The 25,091-nt window shown below is 46.9% G+C and overlaps 1 protein-coding gene across 1 annotated transcript in view; it reads left to right on the top strand.

The window, feature by feature from the left end:
• Window positions 1–23,753, top strand: part of Ephb1 (EPH receptor B1) — a 437,502-nt gene extending 413,749 nt beyond the window's left edge. Inside the window, exons 13-16 of the mRNA XM_041677153.1 lie at window positions 8,645–8,794; window positions 16,194–16,387; window positions 18,002–18,157; window positions 22,259–23,753. Of these exons, the coding sequence (XP_041533087.1) occupies window positions 8,645–8,794; window positions 16,194–16,387; window positions 18,002–18,157; window positions 22,259–22,367 (609 nt within the window). The 3' untranslated portion in view covers window positions 22,368–23,753. The remainder of the gene's footprint in view (window positions 1–8,644; window positions 8,795–16,193; window positions 16,388–18,001; window positions 18,158–22,258) is intronic.
• The last annotated feature ends 1,338 nt before the right edge of the window (window positions 23,754–25,091 follow it).

A 25,091-nucleotide genomic window follows, 5' to 3' on the forward strand; every position in this document is an offset into this window, starting at 1 on the left:
CCTCAGCCATTGCTCACTGCCTGTAGAGGAAGACAGGAGACTCAGGGAACAGGGGTCCTGCTGGGAGGCAGGTGGAGCAGCCTCAGTAGCACACTTGCTGGCTCTTCTGCCAGCACCAGCTAACAGCTCCTCGTGCACCCCTTGGAGATAATTAACCATTATCATCCCCATTGGCAGGTGGAGACAGTAAGACGGAGCGGTTAAGTGACTGGTTTGTTTGAGGGAGAAGCCATGCCAAGAAGGGGCTGCTGCTCAGGAGGCCAGAATAAGCTGTCTAGTGTGAACGATTGTTTCCGATCAGCTTTTGGGGTAGAAATAAAAAAGGAGATTCGAGGCGTGGTTCGTGGACGTTGGTAAGGCGTCAGAGAATGCAATGCGAATAAAAATAGACCTACTTTTCCTGTCAATGTAAGTTATTATCAGTCCACCTCAGTTGCTTATATTCCATGAATAGGAGGGAAAATACTAGAGGCCATAGTTACCTTGGTAAGGCCAGCAGATCAGACTCTACAGTTTTCGGCAAGGCTGGGCAGAAGTCTCTAGGATGTAGAGCAGAGGCCGGTCTGTATCTTAGATCCCTTGTTTTATCGAGAGCAGTGGTTCTCAATCTTCCTAATGCTGCGACCCTTTAATATATAGTTCCTCATGTTGTGGTGACCCCCAACCATAAAATTATTTTGTTGCTACTTTATAACTGTAATTTTAGAATTATAATATAAATATCAGATATGAGACCCCTGGGGGGGGCACAATCCCACAGGTTGAGAACCACTAATCTAGAGGCAGAGAAGCCGCCAGCTCTCCTGCTCACAATCAGACAGAAGCCCTGCCAAGTGTGGGGCTGTAGGAAGGGCAGTCCAGTGATAGACAGCAGAAAGACCCAATGCCCTCCTTGCACAGAAGTAGAATGGGAGGGGGTGACAGGTGTTGTCGGGGAAACATAGATCTGGAGCTAGGAGGATGTAGCAAGAGCTCCCAAGAAGCTGTGGACAAGTTGAGGTTTGGAGGTGCAGCAAATGGTCTGTCTGCAGATAGTGAGGGGCTGTGGCTGCTTCCAGGGGGCTGGAGCTGGAGAAAGCAGCAGGGAGCAAATGGGTTAGTTGAGCTCCAGGAGGAAGCTCAGTCCCTGCAGGTTCTAAGAAGCAGCGATGACGGTGGCTATGACTTCCCGGTGAGCGGGAAACCTCTTTTCAACCTTGCCTGTTCCCTGCTTCCTGATCCTCCACGCCCGCCTGCCATCTAAAGGGCCTAGAGGCTCATGGTCCCTGACCACTAAATGAGGGTGTTTGGTTTCCATAGCAGGGGAATCCAGACCTGCTTACTAGATCCCTGACTGATGTCTAGATCCCTCCCTGGGTTATCAGCAAACATTCTATCTGTGAAGGCAAAACGCAGAGAATCTAGATCCCTTTCATCCCGTTGACCCAAGATGGCCCTTCAGAATCACTGACAGCAGGGCCCAGCTGTAGGGTCCCATGCAGAAGAGCACCTGCCTACATCACAGTCCCTGAGCCCACATTGCTGGCTTCCCTGGACGGTGCCCTCTTTAGGGCAGAAGCCACATTGCTTCCTTCTGTTCTACTGATCCAGGCCAGCAGGAAGGCAGTAGTAACCTATGTGCTTGTCCAATGAATGGCGGCAGCTTTGGACCCGTTTACCCCTCATCTCTCCATTCTTTATTTTTAATTGTAAACTCAAGAAGTGCTGAATGATGGGAGATAATAATGATCGAGCAGCGGGGGCTGCTTTGGGGGTGGGTAATAAAAGCCAGCTGTTTTCCTGTCACTGGGCTGCAGAGAAATGGCTTCTGTTTCATCTGTTTCGTTTGGAACTGGGATTTTTTTCCGCCAGTCGGAAACGTCACCAAGTGGCCTTTCTGTTCTTCACACATGAAATACACACTATCGCTCGCATATTTTTAGTTAATTTATGTCCAAATAGGCCTTTCTCTAGCTTCTGGGAAATGATGTTTGGGCTGCAATTACCTTTTGCTGCATCTTGCAGAAGGGCTTCGGCACGCACAAAGCTCAGGGGAGAGGCAGCCGGGAGCCCACCGACTGTAAATCTTTTCATTTGTAGTTATTCAAATCACATATTTTATTACTTGTATGAAATACATTGTGTCATTCATTTTGCAGGCGCAGCTAATGCTTCAAGAAAAGCTTTGAAAAACATTCTGTTTAGAAACAATTTCTTCTGCAGTCACCAAGGCCGGGTGTCTTTTTCTGGATTGTCTTTTCTCCCAGCCTTCTCTTTGGCTGCTTGTGTGTGTTATTTGCAAGACAAATGAGAACACCCTCCCAGAAGCTCGCCTGTCCCAGCAGCCAGCCCCCAGCTCATTGAGTCCTTCTCTGTATGTTGCATTATAATCCTTAGCAGGGAAATAAACTACAGTGTCTCTAACAAGAGCCTGACTTCTAGAATGAAGGTGGCAGCGGGGCCAGATGAGCTCCCTCCAAAGGTGGAGAGACCTTTCCCCTGCAAATTCCGGCCATCCTAGGAAGCTCCTCTTTGTCACTTAGGTTCAATTGCAATTCAACAGCCAGGAGGCGCTGTTTCCACTGACTGTTAGGAGCTGGGAGGGAGCAGAGGCCTTTAAGCAGAAACTTCCTGTCCTCAACTGATTCTTGTCTTATCTAGGGGGAAAAAAATCACTTGACTTGTTAGGCTGAGGAAAATGGATTCACCAAGTGTGCTTGCTTGCCGGTGCCTTTGAAACCGGAGATTCATTCTGAAATATTCTTCTTATTTAGCCCTTAGGCTCTTTTCAGATCTTTTGGGCCAGAGTAGCAGACTCAGGAGCAGAAGGGGGGTGTGCCACATAGATGTGCTCTGGAGACAGGACCCATCTGCGCCCCGACTTGTCGACACAGGTCTGCACAGAGCTGTTTTCATGGGTGGCTGCCTCGTCCAGGCTGGTCATCTCCAGTCAGGATGGTCACTGCCCCAAGGGGTGTGTTCAATCTGCCCACTCTAGAGGGACTCTCGACATGCAAGGCAAGTTTGCGCTCTGTCCCTTTTTCAGCATCTTAAGACCATGTGAGAGTTAGTGCAGTGTTAGCAAAGGCACGCCGTGCATACAGAGCCACCTGTCCCCACGCCCACTACAGACATTGCTGACCAAGGCTCAGACATTGCGGTCTCAGAGGCCACTTATGTCTACATAGAAGAACCACCTACCAGTGATTCTTTTCTAATTCAGACTCCCGTTAAACCTCCCAATCCTTGGACATCACACCCAGAAATTCTACCCAAGGAAGGTACCTGGGATTAACTGTCCCAGCTTATAAAGATGATAAAGACTTCCCCTGAGCGGTTACAGAGGGCAGACAAACTTGAGAACTACTGGGCTAGGCCACCTGGGCATGGAGAGGAGTGTTGGCTTTGCCTTCAGTGTTGGGTATGTCTAGCATGGCCCTCTTGGCTGAAGTTGCCACTAGGTTCGGGGACTCTGCTACATACTAGAGAAGAGCCCTCCATGGTGTGGACCGTGGCTGGGTCTGATAAACATCTGTGAGTAGATATTGCTGGGGCCCAAGATTAATTAAGCTTTGGTATGAAGTATCAGCATAACCCTCCCTCATTCCCGAGTCCCACCACTCTCTAATGGCAGTGTCTTGTCAGAGCTGAACTACAGCTGTGTGTAGTTCAGGCAAGGGCTCTCTGCAGTGGCTGTAAGGAAGGAGAATTTCAATAAGTAGACTTTAAATCACAGGAATGCAGTGTCTCAACTGTGCAGTCTGCAAGGCCAAGGTTCCCATTTAGTCAGGGCCAAGCTCCATCTGAAGGCCACAGAGATGAATCTCCTCCCCTCTCATTCCGCCTGTCCCTTACGTGGTCATCCGCATCTCTGCCTCCTCTGTCTTCAAGGGTGACAACCCCTTTGTGCTGCCATACATGAGCATGACCTTCCTATAAAGAAGCCAGCTTTACATTTAGGGACAGTTCCAGTGCAGGTGACCTCATCTTAACTTGGTTATATCCCCTGGACCCTAATGTCACAATGACTGGTTAGAGGGTGGACATATCTTCTTGTGGGTGACATGATCCAACTCATAACTCTTAGTAGGTCCTTGTTTAATGAAACAATAACATGCTTCCTGGGTTATACACCTGGCCCCTTAAAATTCCCACATATTTTCTATGCTATAAACCGCCTGGGGTCGTGCACTTATGAAATTCAGATTCACTGTGTGACATTCTTGTCATATACCTATCACTCCCAAACCCTAAGAACAGTCTGCGCTCTGATTCCAGTACTCTGTGAACAAGCCTATGACCACCATGGTGGATATTCGTTAGTGCTTGGATTCCTCCACAGTCCCAAAGAGACTGTGTTTCACAGAATATGGTGGAGAGAGATATGCTGACCATGCCAGTCACCCAGAAACTTCTCTAAGATGAGGATTCATCGGAGGATGAGCCCTGAGACCAGAGTGGAGCCTAGGAAACTCCCCAATAGGCTGGATTAGAGGACAAAGGATGTGTACTGTCCTTATCCTCATTGTGACAAGACAATGTACTGACTGGGATAAGCTTTGCTTCTTGAGGTAGAAGTTGAGTCTCTTCACTACCATGTTCCCAGGGTAGGACATGGGACAGAGTGAGTACTGTGTAAATGCCTGTCTCATGGGACGTAATTGGAGGAAGTTGGCCACTGGAAGTTGTTCCTTACTCTGGCCCCTTCCTGTGTGCCTCCTGCTCTGTTTCCTGCCTGCCATGAGTGGCTGTTCTCTTGGCTTCTCCTCACCATCAGAGATCAACAGCTCTATAGCTCTGAGCCAGAATAAACAATCCCTCTGGGAACTTGTTTTTCTCAGGTATTTGGTCACAGCAAAGAGGAACAGGACTATTATATCATTGTCTGCAAAGCACAGACCTGCGCTCTCAGCATCCCTGGGGAAGCAAGTCAGGGTGCTGTGCAAAGGCTGGTCCAGAGTCAAGTGTCTGCGTAGTCTTTCTCTGTCCACAGGATGCTGATTTCTTTCTAGTGAACCTATCCATTCTTCAGCACAACAAGTATTCTTTTGTGTTACCCACCATCCAATAGAGGAAGTTACCATTCATCTGTGCCCCTTTCTGAATGCCTACAATGGAGAGTAAGAGATCCTGGCAACACATTGCAGACATGTGGATGCACTGGCCTTGGCTTCTGGTCCAGATTTCCTCTTCTAGCAGTAAGACCTTCCTGGCTTGTGCACGCCCCGCCTGCTGCAGGCTTGTCCACCTCCTTTCTCTTTGGTCCCCTCATGGGGCTGGTCAGCATCCTCTAACATAGTAGATTTCCTGTCACATAATTGAAGACAAGTTAAGTAATCATAACCATCACTGTAATTACCGATGAACATCAGAAATCAATGTCGCCTGTGCGGTGTTTTAAAAAATAGAAGGGAAATGTAAGATCTTCAGGAGGGCAGGCACCCACCGCATGCTTCCCTAACTTCATGTTTCCCTTTGTTTTGCCTCAGAGGTCAGTGCATCCCTGGTTTTTCAGCCAAGGAGAAACGCTAGCCATGACAAGCTGCCACTTACTTGTCCAGGGTGGCTCTTCTGGAAGACCCAGGCACCTGCTGAGAAGGAGGGAGTCGTGGTGACAGGCCAAACTCCATGTTCAGTGAAGCCCAACACTGCAAGGTGGCAGGAGGGCTCGAGGCTCCCCACCAGCGGGCCTGGCACTGCCTCTTTACATGCAAGAGGGAGCAACTCAACAGCTGTCGCTGACGGCCCCTGGGGTCTGCTCCAGATTTGGCAGAGGAGGACACTTCCAGACTCCCAAACCATCTCTTTGAAATTCAGAACTACTCTTTCATCCCTCACCCTCCCCAACAAACACACACAAAAGATAAGCCCCTCCCCCGTGGACAAGATAAGCAAGCCCCAAGTCCCATTTACTTATGGACTCTCTCTACCTTTCTAGTCTTTCTCTCAGTCTTGATCTCTCTCTCAGTCTCATTCTCTCTCTCTCTCTCTCTCTCTCACACACACACACACACACACACACACACATGAAGTCATTTCTCTCTGTCTCTCTCTCTTTGTCTGTCTCCCCCCCCCCTCACGGTCATTTCTCTCGGTCTCTCTGTCTCTGTCTCTCTCTCTCTCTCTCTCTCTCTCTCTCTCTCTCTCTCTCTCTCTCACACACACACACACACACACACACACGCTCACATACACAAACACTTCCCGTTCTTACCACACTTAACTCAGGTGTTGTCTACAGTATGTGTTGGTGCAGGGTCTGTTATTGGTCTAGAGCTCACCCAAGTAGGCTAGACTGGCCAGCCATGAGCCCCAGGCAAATGCCAGTCTCCAGTATTGCTTTTGCAAGCACCCACTACCACTCCTGGCCTTCTTTATATTGGTTCTGGGGATCAAACTTGGGTCCTTGTGGTTGTAAGAGAAGCACTTTACTGCCTGACCTATTGCCCTGGCCGAACCCAAGTAATTTGAAAAAGCAAGCCCACTTTTTCTTTGGAGAAGCCCAGGCTATCTCATGGTGTTTCAATGGACCCTCCCTCATGGGCAACATAGAACAAGGGTCTCTGAGCTACCACCTGCTGACGTTTTTATGTTTAGCAGTTATTTGTTCATCCGATGAATTTTCTACCTCTCTTCCCAGTCGTGGGTACCATATTGGTAAAGCCAGGAAATGCATTCATGTTCTGGGGATGGTGAGAACAGAGCATCCCTTGCAGGGCAGCCTAAACCTGTCCTCGAGACGTTAGTCATGTTTCTGGCATTTGAGCTGAGGACATCTCCCACCACAAAAGCCTGCCAGAATCCCCAGGGGAAATCAGGAATGTCTTCCTTGAAGAGCATGGGCCATGTGCTTGGGGAAGTCCAGGCCAGGCAGCCTTTCTTCCTCCCAGCCCTGGAGAGGAAACAGACAAAAATCCATTTTGCTGTCCACTGTTTCTTCTCCCCCTAGCCTGTAGATTAACCATTTAAACACCTTTGAGGCATTTCTGCCAAACTCTACCATAGATTTTGGTGATTCAAATGGATTGCAAGAGTGCCCAGTATAAAAGTTAGCTCCTACAGAAGAAGCATGAGCCCTGAGAGGAAAGAAAGTGGGCTCTGTTGCTCCCTGGTGTAGCCTGCCCTTGCCTGATTCCTTTAGTTTCAGGAACAACGGAGCCATTCACTGCCCAGGCACAGAATGGTGAGATACTGGTGTTTGGGATGATGAGTAGAGAAAGAGGATCACATTGTCCTAGGAAAGGATGTGTTTGGGTGACAGCTTGACGTAGCTCACGTTAACACTAAGTCAGTTGGTGTGTGTGCAGGACAAGCCATACTTAGCGCTTTCTGTCCCACCCTCACTGCCCTCTGATTCCTTCTGAGGAATCTCTGGCCTTGGCTAGGCCAGATTGCTTGAGTCCTTTCCTGCTGTAGGTCTGGATTTTCCTTCCACAGCAAGTCTGTCTGGTCAATCAATAACTTGCTCTCTAGTGAAAATACCAGTTAACACACAGGCAGTGTGGCATCAGACCTATAGGAAGAGCAGCTGCTTTAGACACATGAGGGCCAAACTCTACAGGTTCTCATGACCAGGTGCTCAGAGAGGTTGGGTATTTGTCCTGGCCCCATAGGCAGAAAAAGCCAGTACTGGTGTCCAAACAGGTACCCCGATTTTCAGAACCCCTACAGCTAACCTCCATCCTTACCCTCCTCCTTTTTCAATTGCATTAAATACATTTTGAGTTTCTGGTCTGCCTCCCCACTGTCTGTGCACCATGATGAAGTGTGTATACTCTCCAGGAAACTACTCTCTGAGACCCCTCAAAGAGGGCCCATAAGGAGCAGATGCTGTTTGCTCATGTGCTGGCTAAGTGATGTTTGGCAAAGACAGATTTTAGCTCTTAGGTTAGCAGTGCTGATCAGGTCTAGAGGCGAGCTAAGGGCTAAAGACAAAAGCAGTTAGATACATCCAGCGTAGTTCTCAGGACAAGAAAAGAGGTAACACAGACAAACAAACAGATCAGCCCTTTGAGAACAGGATCTCTTATCTCTCAGATCCCGACCTCTGCTGAAGAACTGCTGGGGTGACCAGCAAACAGACTGACCAGGACCCCTCACACCCAGTGCAGCCCAGGGCTGTAAGCAGGACGTGGAACTAGAAAAACCTTCCCTCTGAGATGGAGCACAATGCGAATAGGGGCAGGGGTACAGCTGAGGTGACTTTTCGGTAGAAGGGTCCCCAGAGCTTATGCCCTAGCTCTCCTTTAGGTTCATTGTGTTTCCTCTTGATCCAAGTCTGTTGCATTGACATGAGACAATGACAACCATTGGCTAGCCAATCTGATGTGGTGCTAGTGAGTTTAGAATGGTTGGTATTCTCTCCTCCTACCACCTTACCTGGCACTAGTGGTTAAAATCAGTGCAGGGTATCAGGGTGGGGTGATGGAATCTCATCGTTGCCATCCCCTTCATGTGTGGAGCACCCATGGGGCTAGTAAAGGCCCCATTGGTCCCCCAAAGCTCCTCTAAGTAGACCTCCCTCAATGTTTCTTATTTATCAGTCACGGAGTTTCTTGGTTACCCCGATTCACAGGCTGAAACAATGTAGGGTATGGTATGGAGTAAGATGTGTGCCTTTTTTTGTTTTACTTATTTGGACCAACTTTGGTTTCTCCTTCTTTAGGGAGGAAAGATCCCCGTGAGATGGACAGCTCCAGAGGCTATCGCCTACCGCAAGTTTACGTCAGCCAGCGATGTCTGGAGCTATGGGATTGTCATGTGGGAAGTCATGTCATTTGGAGAGAGACCCTACTGGGATATGTCCAATCAAGATGTAAGTATCAGCCACATTTAACTGTCGTAAACACTCATCCATGTAGATCTCATGCTGTGAGTGCCAAGGTTTCCATGTTTCTGCAACTTTTACCGTCAGCTTAAAGAGAAGCAGCATAAGGAGCCTTTCTTCCCTGAGAATCCAGTCTTGTTTGGCCTGTGCTAATATCAGCAAAGAAGATCCTGAGAAAGAGTCCCAAGGTGGCCAACTTCAGGCTGTAGACATAGGACCCCTGTCTGTGGGGAGGCCATCAACCTCCCTTCAGGCTGCACTCCACAGAGAGGATGAGAATGGAAGGAAGAAGCCACTAAAGATGCTCTAAGTAGAGACATTTGGGTGATGTTCTTTCAAATGGGAAATTTGCTTCCTAGTAAAGAACAATGAAATTTTTGAAGGTACTTGTGTCTGATAAGATTCCAATCAAAAGTCTTGCCTGGATTTTTTAATGCCACCTTTGACCTGAGATATTTCCTCCCATATCACTCCTTTTCTGTGTTTCAAATGCCCACTCTCTGCTTGTTGCCCAGAAACTTGCAACTTGCAAAGCCTGCATGTGTGTCTCCTGTTTTCCCTTCCCACCTTCATGGGGACAGTTCTTTTCTTTCCAAGGTTCTAGACTGGAGGGGACAGGGCTGTCCCCAGTATAGATCCAATTCATTCGGCTCCTACAGTCACACTGTAAGCACGTCTGTGCCTTGGTGGCCTCTGAGGCACTCTTCAGCTCGTGAAAGCTGCCCCCAGACAGTCTTTATGGGTTTTCTCAGAAGACAGAGAAAGGTGGTAGTTTCCCAGCAAAATTATAAGAAAAGGACCTAGGGTGATTGTGGAATGGTATTTGGTGCTGGCGTGTACAGAGTCCTTCAGTTCAGAGCCAACGAAATGACGACGTCCTTAACCAGGTCCTGATGCCAACCGTGTGGCGTCTAGGTCCTCTATTATCTGTGATTAGCCACGCCTCGCCTCTGTTCCTGTAGTGTGTCCAATCAGTAAGTGCCGGAGCTGACAGGCACTAGGCTGCTTTTATGAAATCGGCTGCGCACGGCTTCCATCTATACTGTCTAAGTGAAAACTGCTCGCCAGACAAAGCAGACCCATCTTGTCCCCACCCAGAGACCTTAATCCGATAAAGAACAATTCAGCTCACATAGAATGGATTACAAAACCAACAAGCGAGATTTGATACTTGAGATATTCTCAGGCAATGCATTCACCTGTGCTGAAAATAAATGGAGGTTTCTGACATTGGGTTTCGAGAATTCCCCAATCATTCATTCAACACAGTCAGCTCATGCTAATGGGGACCAAAACAACGCACTTGCTGATCCTCCTCTTGAAGGGTTTACAGTCCAGTGGCATATACAGAGGGTTTGGGGAGCCTTTAGGAGGAGGGAGGAAGCTTTCTGGATATTTGATGTTTGAGTAGAGACTCAGAGGGAATGTGAACATCTGCAAAATAGTCAATAATTCTCATTTTGTTATATTTTTCCAAAATAAAGCCTCTAAGCTTTGTCCCAAGTGCAATTCTGCTCCTAATGGGCACAGGAGGTGACATCATGCTCATTCAGAAGGCCCCTGGGACCTGGCCTGGGGGAGAGTCAGGAGGGGCTCCCTGAGGCTGGGCTACAGTCACACTCATCAGAAAGCAGGGAGGTGGCGGTGGTGAAGGATTTTACAGATGACAATTGAAAAGGCTTGAAGGAAGAGAATTGCAGAGGCAAGTCGGAGTGCTGGTAATTGGGCTTCTGGAGCCCAGGAAGGTCTTTGAACATGTACAGAGAGTTTGTCAGCCAGAGAGAGCAGCTTGGAACTTCTGCTGCTTGGATCTGATTGACAGAGATAATGAGAGTGACATTGTCTGTGGAGAGGAGCTGCAGTTTCACTGAAACATCAGAGCTCAACTTAACCCACTGTGCCCTGGTTCCTGTGCTGCACTCCGCTCCTCCACTTCACTCTTCCCAGTTCAGGGTCGAGTAGGTACCACCTGCCTCCGGCTTGCTAACAGGAAATGGCAATTCGGGCACAGCCAGGAACTCAAGTCAGAATTTGAGGGAAGGACTTCGCTCACTTTCCAGAGAGGCTACAGTCCCCTCATATAACACCAGAAAATGCTTGGGACTTCCTACAGGCTCCTGTGTCCAACCAACCTCACACCCACCATCTCTGGACTCATGTAAACACAGCAAATCCCTCTCCAAGCTCAACATTTTGGTTAGGCCCTAAGGTGTTTAGTCACACTGGACTGCAGACTGCATAGTGAACTCAGACTAAATTGCCTAGACTGTTTCTCACATCCACCCCAACACCTCCCTCTGTCTTCCCCCTTGAAGTGCTGTCTGATCTTGCTCTAATATCCACCCTTTTGAGAAAGTGTTTCTCTGTATAGCCCTAGCTGTCTTGGAACTCACTCTGCTCTATAGACCAGTCTGACCTTGAACTCCTCTCTTCTTAATATTCATAGACCTCACCCTGCTATGAGTGACTTAGAAGTCCTCCCAATAGATCTTCATTCCTGTTAGGCAAAATATCGCAGGCCCTGGCCTTGGGCCAAGTCTTCCCATACAATCCAAATGGCCTCTTGTATTTGTCACAGTCAGACATGTGAGCTAAGTGTGTCTCCACACTACTCTCCATATCTGTAAATGAGATGAGGTAGGGTGGCAGAGAATCATCCCCAAGTCCTAATAGAGGTCTAGCAATGTGTTTGATCTAATGGTGCTGTAATAATAACCATGAGTTATATGCACTACACAAATTTATAGAAGTTCTAAATTTTTAAAAAGAGAATAAAATATCCCCAGGAAAATCACCTCAAAGATGAGGCCCAGCAGGCGAATGCTCCCCAAATACCAGTGGATGACCAAGGCATCTTTTTCCTCAAAGCTGGGAGTTGTGTTAGTCAGCTCTCCATTCCTGTGACAAATTACCCTAGAGAAATGATTTTACAAAAGAAAAGGTTTATTTTATTTTTATTTTAGGCATGTCATTCACAGTTGGTTGACTTCATGGCTTTGAGAACTTTATGAGATGGAATGTTAGGGTGGTGTGGCATGTAGCAGAGGAAGATGGTCATCAGCTAACTGAGTCGGGAAGCAAAAGAAAGGGGAAGAGAAGGCAGGCTGTCAATATCCCATTCGAGGGCATGTCTTCAGTGATGTATGCTTTCTCTAGCTAGGTGACACTTCCTGAAGTAACGTTATACCATCTCCTTATAGCACCATAGGCTACTGAACAAGCCTTGAACACATGGCCTTTGCAGACATATCTAAATCATAAGAAGAGTATTACAGTTTGGATGTGAAATGTCTCTCAGAGGTTCATGTGTTTTCACACTTGGTTCAAATTCTCTGCTTCCTGGTTGATACTGTGTTTCAAGCAGGTACCAAGCAACAGCTGACCTTGCTCTCTGTCATGGCTTCCTTGCCACGGTGGACCCTAACTCCATGAACCTGTGAGCCACAATGGTTCCTCTCTGCCTTAAGTTGCTTCTGTCTACTCTCAGCCATGAGAAATGTAGCTTGTACAAAGTATAAAGACTTTAGAAGCATCAGTGCTTGGGTATCGACTTGGGTAATTGCAACAGAATCATCTAGAAGAAATATCTGATGAAGTCCCACTTTGTAAGCATGCATATAGGAAGAGAGTTCCCATGGTCATCCTCTATGGGAAAAGGTGATCAATGGGATATGGCCCCAATGTATCCCTACTATGTGCTTGATGATTTCAAACACTACCTTCCTAGACTTCCCACATGGCCACTAATGGCTCCCTACTTGCTGAGAAATTGTCCACTAAGAGGTGGTGGTATTAACACCCTCCACATGATGAGGACTTTGCTGTCAGTCATCTGTGCAGAGTTCAACCTGTTCCCCCGCACTGTGTCTTCTCGCCTTTCTGATGGAGGAAGGTCATTGGTTAAGTAATAAAGAAACTGCTTGGCCTCATAGGTTAAAACATAGGTGGGAGGAGTAAACAGAACAGAATGCTGGGAGGAAGAGGAAGTGAGCTCAGAGGCCATGCTCCCCTCTCCCGGGCAGACGCACGCGATGAAGCAAGCCGCCAGGTCAGACATGCTGAATCTTTCCTGGTAAGACCGGTGCTACACAGTTTATTAGAGATGGGTTGATCAGGATATCAGAATTAGCCAGTAAGGGCTAGAGCTAATGGGCCAAGCAGTGTTTAAATAAATACAGTTTGTGTGTTGTTATTTCGGGTAAAGCTAGCCGGTGGCGGGCGGCCGGGTGCCAGGAACATAGCCCTGCCGCTCCTATTACAACACTTTTCAAGCATCCTACTATGCAATTTCTCATCCAGTGACTATCCCTAGATTTCATATAATAAGAAGTAGAACTTGCACCCAAGATTCACTGGCCAACACCTCCAACCCCATGTTGTTCTCATACCAACGTAGCCATTCTGCTCCTGACTGACCCTTCTGAGGGGCAGGAGCACCAGATGGTTTGATAGTCTCTTCAAAAGCAGGTAAGCATGCCAAACACATTGAGGAAATGACAAACAAAAGCAAAACCAGCCAAACAAACAAAAAATTACCAGGGCAATTATCAATATGGCTACATTGCTTCAGTCTGAAGCTCATGGGCGGAAGATTTGGTACATCTGTGGATCCCATCCTCTTGATGCCCTGTGTGGAGTACTTGGGTCCACAGTGCAGCACAGTGAAGTGCTCCTCAAGCAGTGCTCCTCAACGCTGTGCCTCTGAGACCACAGCTTGTGGGGGAAATTGGTTTATAGAGTAGTGCCAGGACTTGAGAGGAACACAAATGCCTTTTGCTACCTTGCAGAGAAGACTTTGGAGCTCTCAAAGCCCATGACACTGGGAACTTGGGTTCTAGCCCCTTCTGCTGACCTCACCTAGTTTGGCCTTAGGTGATCTAGAGAAAGCAACTCTGAATGCTCAGTGAACAATTCCACCTGTCTCCACAGTGAATGGAGAAACCGTGTCCCTCAGTCCGGTTGCTCAGAAGACTTTAGAAACGGCACATGTCAATGAGCCAGCTTAATGGGAACAATGCCCAGTCACTGGCTCTCATGGATCCCTTAGCTTAGCTCTTTCATGTTTTAGCCTATGGATGCCTCAGAGGCTCCAGCTGTGGCCCCAGAGATAGATGATAGACACCTTAAAGCCAGGTATCCTATGTGTGTTAGCTGCCGCCTTTTACACACCTATGTTTCAGGCACATTGCTTCATTGCCTATTTCTCCATTTTCTCACTGGGAAAATGGGGTCATAATGTCCTCCAAAGAGGATACAAAGGAATTTGATGGAAAACAGCTTAGAGGAGCTAAAAATTAGTCAGTCTTCAAAAGACAGTGTTCCCAGGCACTCATCATTTTATATTGCAGTGACACCAACGTGCGGTGGATGCTCATTTTTCCCCATATTAAATGGAAAAATAATACACTGATTATCTCTAATAACCTCAGGTAACATCATCTCGCACTGCATGTACCGTCTATACAAACTGTAAAAATATAAGCTGATTGAGGATGTTCACTTTTTGACCAGTTTACAAGGTCAGAAAGAAATGAACAATCAGTTGAAATTAATCTGATTTTTTTTCCAATGGAGGTAAAAATACCAGAAAATCACTGAACTCCAAATAATTTCCTTTGTTGTTTAAGGTGCTTCACCTGTTTAATATAAAATCAATGTACAATTATTATAGGCAATAAAATACAAACAAGCAAGATGGAAAACAGAGAGAGCATCCTGTTCCTCCTGCCCTGAAGTGACTGCAATTCACTCCACCGTAGATACCTGACCAGGTTGCCGAGCAGTTGCCGGGCTCTGTTTCGCTATGACTTTCAGTTTGTTTGTTTATGAAAGTGTAAGACTATGCTGTACAGTTAGACATCCCACCCTTTTGCCTGATATGGTAGTGTGAGCTTATTTCCATTTCAACGACCATATCACTGTAAAGGCTGGTGTTAGATTCCGGACTTTCTGTGGTATTGTAAATGTGCCCTCATAGAATCCTATGGTTAGAACTTGGGTCGCTTATGATTTTTTTTTTCTAATACAAAAAGTGCATAGGAGGCAAAATTGACTTTCATGAGTTGAGAATTAAGACGCACAGTGTGAAAAGACACACAAATCTGAAAAAACGAACTGCTGAAAGGTCCTGAAAGTTTTGCAGTTTTTTCATTTTTCAGCAGAGGGAGTGAAAACCACCCACACTGGATTAGAGGTTTGCACTCACTTTGTGGTCCCATCTTGCTTTGGGGACTGTTGTCAATGCACTGAAAGTGTGTTTGCCATGACCTCCCATCCTTCCCATGCTGCTGCCTCAGGAGGTTCAGGGTAGCCTTGCACAGGGAGCATCTGTGGGGTCCGAGCATGGAGTGGGACCGGCAATGCTGATTCTTCTCCCTTCCTTTTCCTTCAGGACTGAAAGAACGAGGTCATCTCAGGCTTTGGGGACATATCTATAAATAACAGTTCGCCAGATTTCTGCATCACATCTGTCACTGCTGTTTACCTCCTGCTTTCAGGAAGGCAGAGTTGAGCCCCGCACCTTCTGTTTTCTTTGTTTTGTAGATAAAGTCTTCTTATACAGCCCAGACTAGCCCAGAACTCAGAATCCTCCTACTTCAACCTTTAAATTGCTGTAATTGCAACTGTGCACCACTATCCCTAGCTCCTATGCCTTTTCTGTGTATGTGTGTGTGCATGCACACACGTTCGTGTGCATGCATGTTCATATGCTCACACACATGTTCACACAGTAGTGCTGGTGCTCTCAGAGACTAGAAACATTGCATCTCTCTGGAGCTGGAGTTCTAGAGCTACAGGTCACTGTGAGCTGCACAGTATGGCTGCTGGGAGTCACACCCACTCCTCTGCAAAAACTGTCCACCCTCTTTACCACCAGAGCCATCTCTCCGGTCCTACCTTCTATTCTTAAAACCGATTTAAATTTTGCATTTGTATTTGTGTATGTTTGTCTGTCTGTATGTACACCATGGGTAGGAGGTAACTGAAGGATCTAGAAAAGGGCATCAGATCCCATGGAAGTGGAGGCACAAATGGATGTGAGCTGCCTGGTGTTGGCACTGGCAACCAAACCTGGGTCTTCTGAAGACCACAAATGCTCTTAACCAATGAACCACCTGTCCAGTTCGCTGACTTTCTTATTCTTAAACAAACACTCACAGAGACTCAATTATACCAGGCCCTATAACAGGTACAGGGGACACAAAAGGACAGGATCTTGTCCCTACTTCCTAGGTAGGGAGACCAAGATCAGAGCAAATCACATAGTAAGAGATGAGTGGTAACCAGTGAGGGCAACTGTGCCAACTTGGCTGGAGGAGACTCCGTCTTTGCTATGTCTAGCTGGTAACACCTTTCTTAGTCACATGATTCTTGTTTGCCACAACAGGTCATCAATGCCATCGAGCAGGACTACCGACTGCCCCCTCCTATGGACTGCCCAGCTGCCCTACACCAACTCATGCTGGACTGTTGGCAGAAGGACCGCAATAGCCGGCCCCGCTTTGCCGAGATCGTCAACACCCTGGACAAGATGATCCGGAACCCAGCTAGTCTCAAGACTGTGGCAACCATCACCGCTGTGTGAGTCTAGTGAAGCAGGATAACACCTAGACGTGGTTGTTATCATGGCCAAGGGCATGGTTGGCAGCCTTTGCTCTGTCGGGAGCAAAGTTGGATTCGCAGAGACTGTCCACTAATGGAAGACATTCCCAGATTTTTGCCTTCTTTTTATCCTCCCTCCCTCCCTCTAAAATATATTTCATGTGATACTCTGAGACCTGGTCAGGTTTCTGCCATCTGTTGGCAGCCAGTGGACTCGGCACTGGGCTCTGTATTAGTAGATTGTATCTGATATGACTGGTGATGCATCATTTCTAAATAATCTTATGTCTGAGAGGCACCTCTTTGTTAACTGCACTGATTGTCTAGGCCAGTGTAGCTCTTGGCTTGAAGTTTTTGCCAAAACTTAGATAGGTAAAAGCTCCAATTGCTGTGAGACAAAAAAAACAAAATACAAGGCAGATTCTTTTGATATAAATGGATGCACAAAGCAGCTGTCAGCTCCAGTGTCTGTGGTGCTTCACTTAGATACATTTGCATGAACTCATCTATCAATTTCTCTTTTCAACCAAAACGTAGTAGGTGGCTACAGGCCAGCCTTTGTACCCAGTGCTGGTTCTATACAACAAGTAGGATGTAGTTCTCGCCATTGTAGAGGTTTAAATAATGTAGGGCCAGCAGATATTGATCCAATGATCATAAAAAAAAATGTAAAATTGAGCACTTAATGGTGGACACGGCAGAGTCCTGTGCAGAGCTCCCAGAGATCATGCCCCCAGTTGCAGTGAGAGCTATCTGGTGGATGCTCTTGCAGATGCCACCTGAAGGGCCAGAGTGCATGGACAGGATGGGGGCAAAGGGCAAGTGCTTAGCCTGTGAGGAGAATCAGAAGCTCAGGGCCAGTTGCTAAGCATGAAGTTGATGAAACTGGTGAGGTGGGCAAAAGTAAGGGCACTCAGGGTCCTTGGGGTATATTGAGCATTATCTTCATTTTTAGGACAGTGAGCAGCTATCGAAGGGTTTGGCATATGTTACAACCAAGGAAAGAGCTTTTTATGGGATCATTTCTGCATTTCGCAAAGTATATCTGACTGCAGTGTGGACCTTGTAAAGGAGAGCTCCAAAGAGCACCTTAAAGAGGGCAATGCCATGCAGACTTGGGAAGTAAACTCTTGTGGCCTAGAGAGAAGTTGGATGTGAAACTGAAGGGACATCAAGATGGCTGACATCAAGATGGCTGACCTCAAAATGGCTGGCCTCAAAACAGCTGGCCTCAAGATGGCTGGTTCCATTCCCAGTGTATCTATCTTGGGTCTGTTCAGAGAAGGGCGGTCATTGCTTGGCTGTTCCATGCCATGCTTTTCAGATATCAGGAAAAAGAAAACTGTTACCCGTAGATTTAGTGAGGCTGTGCACATCTTTTCCAGAACCGCATCTTTGGATGAGGAGTCATTCCTCCTCCCTTCAACTAAATACTGTGTACCAAGCTGTTTGCGTCATTGACTGACCTGTGACAATTCTTAGAAGTAGAGGACTGGCCCCTCGGCTTCAGAGGTGGTGCCAGGAGGGAAGGGTCAGTCTGGAGTGCCACCTCTCTTTAGCTATGAGTTCACCTGTTCCTCTCTGTCTCGCCAGGCCTTCCCAACCCCTGCTTGACCGTTCCATCCCAGACTTCACGGCCTTTACCACCGTGGATGACTGGCTGAGTGCCATCAAAATGGTCCAGTACAGGGACAGCTTCCTTACCGCTGGCTTCACCTCCCTCCAACTGGTCACCCAGATGACATCAGAGTAAGTAAAGAAAGCCTCCTTTGTCCAGCCCAGAGCTAGGTGTTCAGGCTCCTTCACTGCTGCGGAAGATAGTGTGGGTCAGAGCCCCTTCTCTGTGTAGAAGCAGCCTGGTGGGGCTGTAAGATGGAGGCCGGAGCTCGAGGGTCACTGAGGTAGAGATCTATTCTGGGCCCGGGATAAGAATTATTCATAGTTGTAGCCATATGTCATTTGTCTAATCATCAATTACTTCTCTTCCCCATTCAAGTTTACAAATTCAGAAATCCTTAATAAATAAATAAATTTAAAAAAAAAAAACAAATAATGAAACAGATATCAAGCAAGAAAAAAAAATTCAGCCCAGCAAAGAAAGCATCTAGCTGGAAGGGATGAACACAGCAGCCAGCACTTTGGACAGAGTCGCAGGCAGTGACAGCCCTGAATCAGCAACCACTGAACTGCGTGGGGCGGGGCGCCATCCTCACACTTGTACAGCCCTTGTAAACACGCACACATTTCCATTTCACACTCATTACTTACTAGTCTGCTGCTCCCACAGGAGTGTGGAGGAATACACAAAATAAAATTAGTCAAATAAGAGGAGAGCGAGACAGGTTCTTAAAGATGCATGTGGTCCATCGCTTCCCCCAGAATGTTGTGAGCGGCACCAGTCGTAGGAAATGTTAATCAGTTCTCCTTGGAAAAAAAAGGTCCCACGGTCAAATAAATTTGGGAACTGCTGCACACTTTATCATCCTCGTGGAGATTCAGTGCTCATATTAGCATTATAAAGGCCGTGAGAAACCCTGAAATAAAGAAGCCCATTCCAAATTATTAAATACCATAGAACCATAGTTTTGAGGGACAGGTTTTTATGGAAGTGCAGTTTGGGAAATATTTATCTAGTGCCAATCTTTCCATCCAGCAGATTCTGAAATAGTGCGACATATGAGGCAAGATGGGACACAAGGCTGCTTTTCCAGCTGCTTTTCCGGCTGCTGGTTCAATATACATCTAACCTCCCTCTCCCTGACACACACTTTTCCCCTCTAAGGACCAAAAGAGGTCTCAGCTTTTGCTGCCCACTGGAATAGTCTGGGAATCTTTAAGAAGTTCAGAAGCCTGTGTCTGGGGATGAGACTCAGCCAGCAGGCTGCTCACCTAACATACCTGAAGCCTGTATTCAACCTCCAGCTCTGTGTAAACTGGGGATGATGGCACATGTCTGTAATCCCAGCACTTGGGAGGTAGAGACAAGGGAGCCGGAAATTCAAGGTTATCTTCACTTACTGTATCAAGCTCAAGGCCAGCCTGGGCTACAGAAGACCAAAGTACTGATGCCACCTGCAGCTTTCTGATTAATTGCTATGTGGTGAGAGCAGAACGCATGGCTTAGGGGATTTCAATGTCCCCAGGTGAATTCTGACGTACAACAAAGGTTGGGAAGAAACACAGGAAGGACCAGGCTCACATTTTGCTTTTGCCTTCTGTATTCAATGAAGTTCAAATGATCTAAGCCAGGAAATCAATTCTTTCTTACACACACACACACACACACACACACACACACACGCACGCACAAACCCTGAGCCCCAGTGTATACTGATGCATCAGAGTGAATTCTGGAGGCCTGGGATACACATCTGCTATGGCAGAGGACCCATCAGTCCAGCAGACAGCTGACACATGGTAACTGGTCACCTGTCGTATCTTAGGCACAGTGCTGGACGCTGGGGTTTTCTTATGACCAGGCCAGTTGCTACACCTGGGAGAGGAGATTGGAGACCCATTCTTAGCTTTACTTCAGTGCAGATGGACCGTGACTGCGTGTAGCCCATGCCTGGAGTCAGGCTTTATCACTGCAAGGTTTATTCTTCTCATGAATGATGGAGTCAGGGTTTTCTCCAAGGGGGTGGATTGAATGTGCATCTCCATTTGAATCCACTAAATCGCAGCGTATGCTTGATAAAGGTCCATTTTCTGGTGACCCCTAAAATAAAATAGATAAATAAAAATAAAAAGTAACTAAAAAGGACAGCCCTACACATTTTGAATGATTGCCAATGGGTGAGCACAAAACTCAAAGAAATAAAGTTAAAAAGAACGAGCCTTCCCACCCTGCAGAGCTCAGAGGGATGCTCCTGGGTGATCAGAGGACCAAGGGGTGGGCATTCGTGGCATCAGGCTCACTCTACTTTGCTCCCTCTCAGCTGACTACAATTTTCTTTTTGACATATTTTCCCCTCCTCCCCTCCATAATAGAATGAGTCAAATAAAGCTGTTCCTTCAGTCTGGGGAAAGTCGCAGAAAAAAAGGAACAAGGAGAGGATTAAAAGGAAAGTCAAACTGAAAATTAAGGGATTTAGTTCAAAGTAAAACACAGCCACACAGTACTGGAGCAATTCAGTTTGTTTCTTGAAAGATGAAAGATGGAGGAGAAAAAAAAGGAAATGAGCAACTCGATAAAATAGATAGCGGGGCAATTTGTGAATTCAGAATTCAAGCATGCTCCCCCAAAGTACTCGCTGTAAAAGACACGGGCAATTTGCCTATCTCAAGCGGATGCAGCCTTGGAGAGATGGACTACAGCTCACACGGTTGTGGAGGGAGGCATAAGTGCCAAGACATTGTGGTTACAGACCCAGCCCCGGGTCTGCCGGAGTGTGAAGTATCCAAAAATGCCTGCCTGTGCCAGGGTCAGGAAGCTTGGAAGAAATAAGCGGTAGCATCGGGGAGTTGGAAAGGCCTGTGAGGGAGGCCGGGAACCAGGCGCTGCTGTATTTGAATTCTGCTTCTCTCACTGCTTGCCTGCTATGTGATATTTAGTGCTTTACTTCTTTGGATGACACGTGTCTTGTCTGTAAATGCAGGTGTAAGAATAGTGCCCATGTCCCTGGTTTGCAGAAAGACAAATGGAATGGCATGCACTAACAAGCATGCATTTGGCCCATCGCCTGCTCAGAAAACCTGGCTGCTGTTTAACTTACCTATCTGTGAATGCAGTTTCTCGACGACTGAGAACTGCATCCCTGCAGGTTTAGATAAGATGGTATATAGCACATAGTGTGCACTTGGGCAGCTAAGGAAAGATGCGTGGGTCTCCTTGAGGTCAGACTTAAGCCATGAACTTTTCCATATGACTTCTCCCAGCTCACAGAAGAACCCAATCTGAGCTTCTATCCCAGACATATTCTTTGGATTCCTACTTGGGCAGATATTCTAAAGTTATTTTAAGATCACCCTTCTTAAAAATGCATGGCATTAAAATTCAAACAGAGTGAGAGATTGGAAGCTCAGGGGGAAACATCAGAAGACCAGGCAAGCCCCATAGCTTTTCAGTCACAGTGGGTGTTCACTAATTTAGGCAGGAAGCTCCATGAAATAACCAAAGTCCCATAGAGTGTGCGCTTTGAGAGTCAGCCACAGAGTAGAGGAAAATTCCAGTTTACATGAGGGTCATGGCCACTAAGAAAGGGATGCTTTTGGATCCATGGGTGAGGAATAAGGCATAGCTCATGCAGACTGTGTGGGGAGGGGGCAGGAGGGATGCACAGAGAGCATGTATTTGAGCGGGATAGTATTATAACTGGGTGCTGGGGTCGGATAGCTCAGTCAATAGTGTGCTTGCTGGGTGATCACGAAGACCTGAGTTTGGTCTCCAGGATCACTGTAGGAGAAGCTGGGTGAGGTGGCAGTCACTTGCAATCCTAGGACTGGGGAGGTGAGGCAGGAAGATCTCTTGGGCTCCCTGGCCAGCCACACTGTCATAATTGGCATGCCCCAAATCAGTCAGTGAGAGACAAGCTCATCAAAACAAACACACAAAACAAGGTGGATGACAACTAAGAGTAACACTCAAGGCTGGCCTCTGGCCTCCATATACATGTACATATATGTGCACACACACCCCCACTAGATACTCAAACACATTCACACAAAGACAAAGTAAAAGAAAATATATAGTCATGTTACTGCTAAATACTTGGGTTTATTTCACTTAAGATTCTGGAATGGTTAGCACCTTTTTCTGGCCACTGTATTGTCAGGAGCATACCTTTGGTGATAAGTTTGAGCTGTGGAAAGGCTGCCCTAACTCTAACACTGACTTCTTTGCCCTTCTAGAGACCTCCTGAGAATAGGGGTCACCTTGGCAGGCCATCAGAAGAAGATTCTGAGCAGCATCCATTCAATGAGGGTCCAGATGAGCCAGTCACCATCGGTAATGGCCTGAGAACACTTGCATTCCTAGGGGAGGAGAGGAAGGAAAAGGACCAGGGTCAAAGGGAAACCAGAGGTTGACCACTGTGGAATGTGCAAGGAAGATCAGCTTTTTTGGCTGGGAAACAACTTTCCATCTGTGAAGAATGAACTGGACCCATTGCTCACGGGCGATTGTCGTTTCTCCGCAGCAGAAGCACGTAGATGCCGTGGGAAACCAAACACGTAATAATAAAGATAGAAAGGTGATGTTTAACAGAAGTGAAGCCGAAACCATATGCATTGGGAACCAAGGTGAACTCAGTTCCTATTCAAGGGGGACTGGAGTTACCTGTCTTCAGGAAGAAGGGAAGGAGGTGGAGGGATGAGAAGCAAGCCTTGGCTGTTCCATCTTCTCCCTCACCAATGATGTTCTTTTCTTTTCTCCTTTTGTGCTCCTCCCTGAGAGTCCTCCCCCACATCCATCTCCCTTTGCTCATGACTCTTGTAGGGAAGCTTCTTCAAATAAAACCCAGCTCCTGAGTCTCCAGATGTCGTCTGTCAGTTGCCAAAGGACTTTGCTGACCACTACTGCATGGGGATCCAACCAATTCAATTAATGTCTTCATATTGAAGAAGAGATGTACCTTCAATTGAAAACCTTGTTTTTCTTTTGTTTGCATTTTCTGCAAAAAGGAAAAAAAGAAACCACAAATCGGAAATAATAATAGAAAAACCTGTTTCCGTGTGCAAGCGCACACGTCTGTGTGTCTGCGTTATAAAACGACTGTGCTTGTTCGTGACAGATGCAAACAAGAAAAAAAGAATTGGGAAAGTTTGGGCCCTGGGAGGCCTCGGGGCTGGAACAAGCTGTTGGCCTGGCTTTCTGCTTGGCCCACTGGCCGCTTGGCTCAATGAGAAGAGAGAAAAGAGGGGGGCGGGGAACTCAATTGAAAGGAAAATTTAAAAAAAAAAAGTAGTCTCTGAAGAGTTTGCAAATTAAGACAGGAAACAGGTGAGTGGTTTGAATTGGATGCAGTGTGGGCCATTCTGGAATGATGCTGACTGAAGAGTTATTATTGATAAGATCTGAAGAGGAGGAGAAGGCAAGGATTTCTGGAGAAAGTTCTTCCACAGCCCTGGAACCAGCAATTTTAGGGACGGCAAGGGAGAGTTCTTTCTTGCCTGGCCTGTGGACTGGCTGAAGCCGTGTGACATCCAAGGAATGTTTCTGTCGTGTCCGTGTTTCTCTTTACATTCCTTCTTGTACCTCATTGTTCATTGTTTGATTCACTTTTGTAAATTCCACGTAACATTTGAATATTTTTAATTTCTCCTTTTACCTTAATCTCCTTCCTAATTTTATCTGTCTAATTAAAAAGAGCAGAAGCATGTCTGGGTTTATGTAAGATGTTGTCAGAGTGTGTGTCCCTGGACCCCTACTTAGCTCCCACACTAAACTAAGAAGCTGATGTCCAAACTTTAGACTGTTTGCTACTGCTCTTCCTGCAAACACGCAGCTAGGGAAGGTGTGGACTTAGCAGGAACCTTGGCTCCAAATTTAATACATATTTAAGGCGGCATGAGCCTTTTCCTCGAGGCTTAGGTAACTGATCTGGGAGTGTCCTAGTTTCGTTTCTGTTGCTGTGATAAAATACCACGGCAAAAAGCAGCCCAAGGGGGAAAAGTTTATTTGATTCACAATTCCAGGTGATAATCCATTATTGCAGGTAAGTCAAAGCATCAGGAACCTGAAGCAGGTAGTCACGCTACATCACATCCACAGGTGAGAGCAGAGAGGAACTAAACGAACGCCTACTCACTTGTGCTCAGTACCCTTTCTGCTTTTTACAGTCCAGGATATCCTCTGCCTGGTGAATGGTGCTGCCCACAGTGGGCGGAGTCTTCCCACATCAATTAACATAATCAAGGCAATTCCCCTTGGACATGCCCACAAACCAACCTGACCTAGGCAAACCTTATTGAGACTCCCATCCCTGGAGATGCTAGGTTGTTCGAAGTTCACAATTAAAACTGTCACAGGGGCTTTCTGGCTTTGAGTTACAGGCTGCAGACCAGCAGGAAGCTCCCTCAAAGTGTCTCATAGCTTGAAGATGCAGCTACAACCCAGGCGAGCTTACCTTAAAGTGTGGCTATAAAGTTGAGCCCAGGAGGATGGGAGAAGCTGGGGAGAGAGAGCACCTGCCCACAGAATTCCATATGGTCTTCAGAGGGCTCCAGTTCAGCCAGGAAGGTAGAAGACAAAATCTCCCCTGGTTAGTTGATTAACAATTACAAGCCCAGTTTAGTAATTATCCCCAAAGACTCAGTCCATGAGTGTTTTCCAAGCCTAAGCCACATGACCGATTTGCTCTCTTTGGCAGCATCTCTTACCAGAGTCTCTTCTCTAGCACTGCCATTGCCATCCTCCCTTCTTGCTGGGGTCAAGCAGGGTTAACATAAAGATCGTGTCAAACTCTTCATTTGTAAATTCCCAGAAAGGACAAAGAGAACACAGAGCACACAGACGAGAACAGGAGGGATCCACGGAGACAAGGAAGGAGGCACAGTTCTCAGCGACACTGACATGAACAAGCACTCCACAACTTCAGCCTGCCCTGCAGATGCCCTTCCTGTGTCCAAGCTGCCAAATGTCATCCCCAGACCAATCGAGAGCAAGAAGTAGGAAGGGGACTGCGGAGTGTCATTAGCCAGCCATCAAGAAAGGCACTCTTTTGCCTTTAACATATTTTGCTTT

Source organism: Microtus oregoni, unplaced genomic scaffold (genome assembly GCF_018167655.1).
Source record: "Microtus oregoni isolate MIOR12 unplaced genomic scaffold, Mior012 000028F_ref0000031, whole genome shotgun sequence".
In the NCBI taxonomy this organism is placed as follows: domain Eukaryota; kingdom Metazoa; phylum Chordata; class Mammalia; order Rodentia; family Cricetidae; genus Microtus; species Microtus oregoni.